The sequence below is a fragment of the Chaetura pelagica genome, unplaced genomic scaffold (genome assembly GCF_000747805.2).
Source record: "Chaetura pelagica isolate M959 unplaced genomic scaffold, ChaPel_1.0 scaffold47, whole genome shotgun sequence".
NCBI lineage: Eukaryota > Metazoa > Chordata > Aves > Apodiformes > Apodidae > Chaetura > Chaetura pelagica.
Window position 1 is genome coordinate 2,380,778 of NW_009954140.1, and position 9,888 is coordinate 2,390,665.

Here is a 9,888-nt window from a genome sequence, read left to right on the forward strand (position 1 = left end):
ATTCCTGCTTGGCCTGGAGGTAAATAAAAAGAGTAACAGTAATGTCAGTGAGAGGGATTAACTGTGAGGAAAATGAGTAGTACTATCAGACTTGGATCTTTGTTGGGTTGCACATATGAAAGCTGAGCTAATTCCATTAATTTTCATGGTATGTCACCTGAGTTAAATAGTACCAGTTAGGCCTGTATTACACCTGATGGGGAAGAAAGCAAGTATTGGACATAAGAATTATTCTGCTCTCTCTGTTCACCTACGCAATATTCTGTCTTGTTGAACCTAACAGGTTGGGAAACTGTACAGTGAACTGGATATGGCAAAAATGAACGTGAGAGTCATGTCATCAATATTAAAAGAAAATGCTCCTGGCTCTGAAAATCCGGATGATATGAATCTTCTACAGGTATGCAATAGTTCATTGGTAGGAGCTACTGGTTTGGTCAAAGTTGATTTTTAAATGTGTTTTATGCTTCTGTGTAACATCTAGATTCAAATTGCCAAATGGAATCCAACAACAGGTTTCTGTCTCTGGTTTTGCTCAGCTTTCTCTTGTTTCCTTCCCTGACATCTAGATAATCAGGAAAGGACAATATAGCTTGCAACGCAAATTTAATCTCTAGGGAATTCCAAGGGCAAAGGAATTTCATAATGGAGCATTCTCTGTTAAGCATGTTCTGTCAAACAGCCCTGAGAACATTCCAGTTGAATGCAGTTGCCTTGTGGGGAAATAAATGATGACATAGTGTCTCTCTCTCCTATCTATCCTGGAGTTTTCAGTGCTCTCTTTGTTATTACCAGTACCTTCCAGGCAGGCTGAAGGCCAGTGAAGGACACGAAGTGTTGGTTTTATGTGCGTGACTTCAAAGACTGGGGGCTTGCTGTGCCATGGATCAATCCATGTGCTCTTCAGGTGTAGCCTGGAGGAGGTGTATTGTGATCCTACAGTTGAGATTTGCCAGTAAGCATGCAGACATTCTTCCTTTTGTGATGTCATTTCTTCTTCTTGCCCATGCTGTATTTTTCTATTTTAGAAATTAAAAATGCTGCATTACTTTAGCATTTCAGTAGTGACCTACAGCAATGGATGTTCTTCTGTTCCATGTTGTCTGCAAGAATGTAAAAAGCTTTTATCACGTCCTTCTGTTTCTAAACTTCCCTCCACAATTCTATGAGAAGGAAGCAGTTTTGCTCATTCATCAGCATAAAGTGTGTTGAAGAACTGATCTAAGTTTTGCAGGCCTTTGGTGTGCTTCTCTTGCCTAGTGGAGAATTTTTCCTTTGCAAGAAACCCTTGTTGGGTGCTGTTGGGTTGCCTTCAAGGTTGAGCTGTTCAGCTGTGTCCATTTTTGGACTGATTCACAACTGGAGGTGGGATAGGCAAAGGTAGCAGTAGTTTGCTACTGTCTCTCATCTTTAATGACAGACAGCACTGCTGGTCTGAGGGAACCAGACAGGAGACAGACACAATTTGCAGTGGTTTATCCCCCCCTGGACATTCCTTACATCTCCAACACAGTTTCTTTTGCAGAGGGCTGTGGAGCTTTAAGTCCAAGGAAGAAAGGCCTGTGAAGCAAGGATCTGACCAGATTAAACTTAAACACAGGCAAAGCAAACTGCAGTTGCAGTAGATTGCAGAGGGCTTTCTTTGCCTGCACTCAAGTGGAGGTTGTTCCAGCAGTGGACACCATCCAGGCAGCTGGTCTGTGGCTGTTCTGTGATCAGTGCTTTCTTTGCTGTAGTGTTTCTACCACCAGGGAGGTTGCCAAGGTGCAAACTAACCTTGATGATTTAACCAGTGAGAGATAACCCAGGCAGGAGAGTACAATGGCTTAGTATACTTTGCCATCTCTGTCTAGACCATGACAAGGTAAGCATTTCTGGTTGTGAAACAAGAAAAGTATGTCTTTATTTTCCTGTCTCTCTTCTGCATGCGGGTGCACAGATTGGGTTGCCCACAGTAAACCAGTGGATTCCTATTGACGCTCCCAGTAATAAAATTGTTGGCAAAAGCTCGAGGACAGGGTGTGGAGCTCCCATTTGTGGGAGTGACTGAAAACTCATTCCTTCTATGTTAATTTCGCTGTTGCTCTTTCTGTTCTTTTCCCCTGTGCACTGAGCGGTAAAAACCATCAAGCATGGCCAGCCTGTTTCTTTAACAACACTTAATGTTCCCTTTTATTCCTGGCTCTACCTGGATTGCTTGGATTAGGTTTTTGTTGTCAGAGAACAAAAGTCTTTTAGTAAAAGTGTTACTTGTTTAGGCTTTAAGCGGGTTGCAGACTCTCATTTCAGTTCTTCTGAGTATCTGGAGTCTCAATAAAAAATAAAACACAACCCTGCAACAGGGTGAAGTCAGTGCAACATATTTTCAGTTCTGTAGATCCATTAGTGGCTCTTCCTCCGCCCTGTTTTGGATAAGGTTTAAGATAGCAGATCTTGCTTGAAGTGTTGTGCTGACCAGTAACAGGAGTTAAAGAATAGCTGAAGTTCAGCTTCAACAGAAAATACTTTGTAGTGGGTGGACATAGTTGATGGACATGCAGGAATTTGCATCCAGATCGTGAGCTGGGAAGAATTAGCACAAATTCATTGGAATCATTGGTGATTATTACACCAGTTGGTTGTCCATCATTGTAAAACTCTGGTTTTCAAAATGTAAGACTGCAGGAAACATTGTGGGTAGCAGCAAAACCTAGCAAGTCCATGCTTGAAATGAGTGTGTCAATTTCCTTCTCTTGTGGAGCACTGATACTTAGAAAGGAGCCTATATAATAAAGTCTATTATCATAGAGCAGTAAGACATACACATTTCTTAAATGCAGATCAGGTAGTAAAGTTTGGAGAGGTTTTCATTTAATTACAGACATTAAACTGAACACATTTTTGTGTGTTTTATCCCGGGCTATGAAGATACACTACTGGAAGGTACAGTGCTCTGTAATCATTATGCAGATTTGGCAGAGGGGTGCAATGTTTCTTTTTTATTTCTTTTTACAGAAATGAAACTTTACATGAAGTATATGATTTTTTGAGAAAAAGTCATCACTTTGAAAATAATACCAGGGCAATTTCTGTATAGCAGAGGAATTTTCCCTTTCCAGTGTTTTTTTTCCCCTAAGCAGAGCCTGTAATCATTTGCAAATGCACTGTGGGGGGGGAAAAATGTTGGCTGAGTTGAAGTTCCTGTTGCTAAAGAATTTGTTTCTTTGAACATGCAGAATCAGCAGTGGAGAGGAATACAAATAAACTGTTTTCCATTTCAACTGGCAGAAATGCAAAATTCTGCTCAATAAGCTCTCATAATTATCAGCTGATTCTGCTAGGTTTGTGTTACTTTCTCAAAAAGTGCATGGATGAAGTGCTTCCAAACTGCCCCACTTAGAGGTATAGTTAGAGCTACAAGAGACTGGCATTGGGGCACTTCTGTCCTTCAGACTGTCTTTTCTTCAAGCAGATGTTGAACAGGATCACATCCATCACATCCATGCAAAGTGTCCTGCTCAGTTTAACCAGCCTCAAACAGGATTGCATCAAGTTTGCTCTGTATCACCTAGAGGGGTCTTGGTCATTTTGCAATTTGTAATTTAGACTTTAGAGACAGATCTTTAGAAATAAAGGTGGGTCAAGAGGTAGCGGTCTGGTAGGGGCAGAAGTTCTAGCTGTGGTAATTGGAGTTGTCAGCCTGCCTTGCAGAGACCAAAGACATGAAAATCATGTTTGCAATGTTTGGTATGCATGCAGTTTGTATAAATTAAGGAAGGTCCCTCGTGAGACTGCAAGTGCTCAAGGATCTTATCATTCTTCATGAACTGGGAAAATGCAGTTACAATTTGTGTGTTTTGTCTTCCCCTGCCTCGGGCAGAAACTGTATAAGACCTGTCGGATGATGCAGGAGAGGATCATGGAATTGTTGGTGGCAGTGGAGAATGAAGATGTGATAGTAGAACTAATTCAAGTAAATGAAGATCTGAACAATGTCCTCCTGGGGCATGAAAGGTAAGTCCAGGGCCTCTCTCATCACATTTGGTATCCTGACTGAATAAGGACACTTAATGGACACAGATGGTCCCTCCATCTGATGTTGATTCTCCACAAGGAGACAGATTTTGTCCTTAAATCCAGAAAAGAAACATGATTGCAAAAGAGAAAATTAGGTATTTGCCAAAGCACTTCAGAAATAGTTTGTAACAGTAGTTAAAAAAAACATTAGAATGGGATAAAATAAGTTAGAAGCATAGATGGGGAAATCAGATGGAGGCACATAAACAAAAATCACTTTGGAATTTGGAATCCCTTTCTGGCAGTGCACAGTGTCATCAATCTGCTACAAACCCTTTGGTACTGGTGATGGTCCTTATCTCTGTTAAGTGCATGTTTCCAGAACAGGTACTTATTCTCCTTTCTAAACAACTTTGACAGCTTTACTGCAGAAATCAGCCGTGGAAGAGCATTCTGCCTTGTTGCATGTGTGAGAGAGTCCCTTGTTTTTCTCAGCTGGATTGAAACATGCTGTTCTATTTGTCTTACAGCAGAAAATGTTTCTTTCTTTCACACATGGAAGCACTGCAGTGCTTGCCTTGATGTCCTGTGCATTGTCTATTATGTCATTGGTAGCATGACTAGTTGCTAACAAACTGAAAATAATTTTAGACTCAACATTCCAGTATCATCCCCCAAAATATCACAGGGGGTATTCTCATGGAGAGTGTTACGATTTAATAGGAACTAGCCTTCTGTCTTAAGTGTCTTATCTCCTCCATGGCTAAGAAATGTTGTAGAAATCACTATGCATCAAGTACAATGGTTCATGACTAAATTTAGCAGATTTGGAGAATTTAGTAATCTATTTTTCTTAAGCCTTTTCTGAATGCTGCCCTGAAAATACCACTAATTATTCTAAGAGTCATGGCACAAAATTTGGGCCTAATCTTGACAACATTTAGTTTTTGTTCATCCTTAAATCTTTACATCTACAGCAGTGTTGGTGTATTTTACAGTAACTGCCTTGAAAGAATTGTGCTCACTTTTTGCTTTGCCAAGTTTTTCATTGAAGTAAAGCAAAGATAGAATTCTGTTCAACTTCTGTAAATCCACTGAACCAGGTGTGTGCTTATGGTTTTGCTGTGACCGGTGAATACTGGCAAGGCCAAGAACCTCCTGAGCTACTCTGGTGGGTGTAATTCAATAAATTCCTTATGAAAGACTCACCTGGTGATTGAAGGAGGAATTAATTGGCCATTGTGAAACTGGACAGAAAACTGCTACATTTTAGTACTGTAATGTTACAGTTTATATGTAGTGAGTCTTCCTGGGTGCAGATTCATTGCACTTCAGAGTTGGTGAGTATTAAAAGGTATTTGATTAATGTTTATTTCAGAATATTTGTTCTTTTTAACTGCATCTGAACAATGAGATTTGTAAAGGACAAACTGATTTTAACTAGCCACATGTGTTTCATACCATATGCATTGTCTGAAGACAAGTCGTGCTGCATTCTCTGATTCTGCTTATTAACATGGAGTCCAAATTAAATCAGGAGCCATCACCATTGTGCAATCACCTGGCCTCATGTGTGTAACGATGACTCCCTCTAGTGGCTCTACCAGCTCTTTGGATCTTCCTCTTATTTCAGATAAAGATTTGTTCTGCAGTTGGAAAAGTTTTTTCATCTCTTCCTCCCTGCCCTCTTAGTGGGCCCCACCTGCATGGTGACCCTGAACAGCATATGCAGTTGTGCAGTCTCATGTCCACACCACATAGGGCTCTTCTGAAATGGATGAACCTATGGGTGCTGAATATTCCTTGACTGGGTCTGCCCAGGACCCAGTGTAGCACTGTTTTGACTCAGTACATAAATATTTAGGCAGATGGATTTTTTTGTTTCCTTTTTAAAAAAAATATTCTTTCAAATGCCTTTGCTAATGAGAGGGCTGTGTCCCAGAATAGGTGTGTGGTTTGTCGGAAGATGGAATGAGGGAGTGTGGGGACCTCTGAGGCCAGAAGGCTTCCTGGGACTTGGTTGGAAGCCTGTTCTGGTCAGGAGGCAGATTTGGCACAGCACGTGTGCATAGTTACCTGTCTGGCATGAACAGAGACAAACTTCAGTGTCAGCTATGCCTTGGTTTTGTTTTGAAAGAACCAGAGGGCTGGCTCCAGAAGTGAGGCTGAGAGCAAACTGGTGTTTGATGGGTCAGGGCAGGTGATCAAAGGACCATGGCCCTGCAGGAGAGGGAGTCCACTTGCTAGTGCAGAGACAAGTGCCCCAGGGAAAAGCACCAGTAGTGTTTGTTTGGTGCCTCTGGAGTCTTTTGATAACCAAACTTTGATTATAACTGATTTCATATTCTTACGAGTGACATCACAGAAATGCCAGAATGAACATTTAACTCTGCAACCTCAACAGGTTCTCTCGAAACAGAGTTCGGTTTTTGGAGAATCAGAGAATACAACGTGAACGCTCCGAGGTAATTATAGATGAACTTGTGAACTGCAGGGCTGCAAACAGTTTCTGCTCGTTGTGAAAAATACCCTTTTGATCCATGCAGAATTTGATTCTCTAGTTGAGAGATGCAGGAGACAACTCTTACCCATTTCCTGAAGTCTCACTTGCAGAATTTCATGTAAATTCGTGTAACTAAAGCAGCAAATAATGTCAAATCTAAAATGGAAGCTTTGTGAGGAAAAAGGAGAGACAGAACTACTCAAATGCTAGTTGATTAACTCTGCAGCTAAGCACTATTTTCTGCCATATTCAAAATGAGGAACCATAATGGGGTTTTTCATTTGTTCACTGTTAAGTATTTATAGGCTGAAATACTATTACACTGCCAGAATTCACAGTTACTGGTATTTGTTTTTCCTGAGTCAAAGCTTTTTCTGAATTGTGAATAATGACTTGTAGCAAAACTTTAATGACTGTGCTTTATTGATTGATAATGATGGTTGCTAATTATATTGCCCAAAGTAGTTTTGCACATGCTTCAGCTTCTGCTAAACCATAATGGTGTAGCCATCTAGGACTCAGTAGGAAAATTACTGCACTGTGAATGCTGAAATAAGCTGACAATTATTTTAAAAAGGTAGAAGATGATCTTGTTTTCCTTGAAAAGCTGCTATTGCTACATCCTGGTTATGGAGGTGGATGGTTTTGCTTGATGGATGCACTGCTGGATTAGTTAATCCAACTAATGCAACTGGTGCATTTTTTTTCTATTATTCAGGAGTCTCAAAGTTTAAAATGCATCTCTTTTTTTTTCTTTTTTTTTTTTTTTTTAATCTGGTGTGACCAAACCCATATGCTTCAAGCATACAAGGTTATTAAAAACTTTGGTTGACTACATTTTTAATTCTAACAGGTTCACAGGAGGAGCAAAGGGAAGCCTTTTCCCTATCCTAGGAAACTTTTCCTATTCAAAACAGGACTGAAAAACAAGAAAAAAAACCAACATTCCTAAGTGTGTATAAAACCTCAGTAACACCAATAAGTAGCGTGGACATAATTGTACAGGATCAGTCAGAAGATCAGTATCAAACCTGTATCTAAACAAGCTCATTATTGGTTTTTTTAATTGTTGGCTTGGGGATTTTTTGAAATAGCCACCTTGCTGAAACGGATTTTTCTGGAAAGTGTTTTTTTGCATTAGCTATCTTTCACACCAAAAAATACCCAACACCTGTTCTTCTCTCATACCTGTCTATTTTTTATAATATTATTTTTATAATTTATGTTCTATAAAAACAGCAATTTGTTTAAAACTATGTAAGTCCTGTTTTGAAAAAACAAAAACCAAGCTAAACGAAGAACAACAAAAAACACACCGCAAAAAAAACAACAAACCAAACAATTTTATTCCTTTTCAAATGTTTAGCTGTACAGGAAACAGCCATCAGCTCCCTCCAGTGATCTTCTTGACCTCTCCATGGACTCTCCATCTCCCGTGTCTGCAGTGGTGCAAACTGACTCTGCAGTGTCTCCTTCTGGCTTCAGTGAGTGACCAGTGCACGTTTCTCTGGCTGTCTGGGTTCCTGAAGCAAACAGAGCTTAGTGGGAGAATCCAGAAGCTCCTTGTAAGAAAGAAGGATACTTCATAAAGGAAGTTCCTTAAATCTCCTTGAAAGGAGAGCTGATGTGTGTGTATAGGAAAAGAAGTCCTTACATTGATAAGATTCCCTGTAATGTATTCCCAGTGGAAGCAATAGTATTTTTCCCCATCCCTTACATTTGAACAGTAGAAGATGCTCCATTCTCTATTGCAGTGAAGCCTGTAAAACAGCCTGGGAGTTGTTTGTTTTGTGGGCGTGGAAGAAAGAAACACAGGTGCACTTTTCTGATACCCTCTTGATTGACTTAAGTTTTTTCAGGTGGCACTTGGTGTTAGAAACAGTTCTTTTTGAGAAAGGTACTTACCTCCTATTTCAGTTTCTTGTACAGTCAGAGGAGTGAGCAAAGCTCCTAACTTTGGTTCCCAGAGCTGCTGTTGGCAGAAGCCCCTCCTTTATCTGCTCTAGGGGAGTCTGTATACTGAGGTTAAAGATGTGAATGCCTCTAATTCCTTTTAGAAATAGTGAAAGGAGTTTTAAGTGGTAGTACTACTGATGTTGTTCTGACATGTTAAGGAGATAATTATATTGCATCTAAAACCTTCCCAAAGTTACTAAAATTTTGCCTTTCATGTGATAAACAGCAATTTGTTTGGGTTCTTTATATGCCTTCCAAACAAAACTACCCTTTACAATTATTAATAATATTTAAGTGTTGGTTAATTATGGCTTTGAATTTCAGAACGCATATCTGCATACCCTGAAGATAAAAACAGGCACCATCCATCAATTTATCCACAACTGGATTTAGCAACTTCTGCAAAAGCTCAGCAATTCCAGTGAGTAATCTCTTATCAAGAAATGATGACAGATCATGGATTGTCAGGGGTATTAATACTCTGTAATTCATCTAATAAGTTTACAGAAAGATTTGAGAACACGTATTCACTACGTTTACACATTAGTCCAGTAAAACAAGTGAAAATTACTGGTTTGATAGATATCATTTAAGGTGCTTAAAAATACATTACTAGTGTAGACCTGTTTAGTCACAGACATAAATTTATCTCCGCAGTCAAAACGTACTTGAGATGTAATGGGTTTCTGTTTGAGTGTTGTCAATGCTGCAGTGAAAGGGAGAAACAGATGAATTGTGCAGGTCAGTAAGAAGAGTTTAAGATAGGAGAGGGGTCCAGTAGTTCCCTACCTTTAATGGGAAGAGGACATTGGCCCACCTACCTGTGCTGCTCAGTTGTGACATAAGGTAAAGACAGACCAGCAAAAAAATGATATAACAATCAGAACATGCGGGTTTGATAGTTTCTCAGTTACTGTCAATGTATTACTCTCTCCTAGATTTGCAACTGAAGCACAAAACAATAGTGTAAGCAACCCAGCTGGACATTCATATAGCAATGTGAGTAACACTCATGTTCAGAATAACCATTCTTTGCTGGCAACTGTCAAAAGGAGAACTGTTTGGATTTACCCCGACTACTGTCTTAAATGGGATGCAAAGATTATTCTGTTGCTCTTCTCCATACATCAGGGAACAGTCTGTATGTGGTAACCAGGCCAACTTTCCTCTTTTGATACCACAGATGCTAATATGAAAGCATATTTTCTTGGGTCCAGCACAATCTCAGGGGATTTTGCAGAAAGCAGTTGCTGTATTTGTGTTAAATCTGTCGCTGTGCGAAGCGCTGAGATCTCTTCCTGCTGCCATTTTGTTACTCTGGTGTATATCCTATCTCAAATAAGATCTTAGAAAACAAAAAACAAAAAAACCCCAAATACCAAAACTAAACCTACTAGAAAAACAAAACACTTAAAAATCAAGAACAGTGTAGG

The 9,888-nt window shown here is 39.7% G+C and overlaps 1 protein-coding gene across 1 annotated transcript in view; it reads left to right on the top strand.

Moving 5' to 3' along the window:
• Window positions 1-9,888, top strand: part of TOM1L1 (target of myb1 (chicken)-like 1) — a 23,389-nt gene that overhangs the window by 11,506 nt on the left and 1,995 nt on the right. Inside the window, 6 exon segments of the mRNA XM_010002762.1 lie at window positions 284-400; window positions 3,860-3,993; window positions 6,401-6,461; window positions 7,866-7,983; window positions 8,780-8,876; window positions 9,394-9,454. Coding sequence (XP_010001064.1) covers window positions 284-400; window positions 3,860-3,993; window positions 6,401-6,461; window positions 7,866-7,983; window positions 8,780-8,876; window positions 9,394-9,454 — 588 coding nt within the window.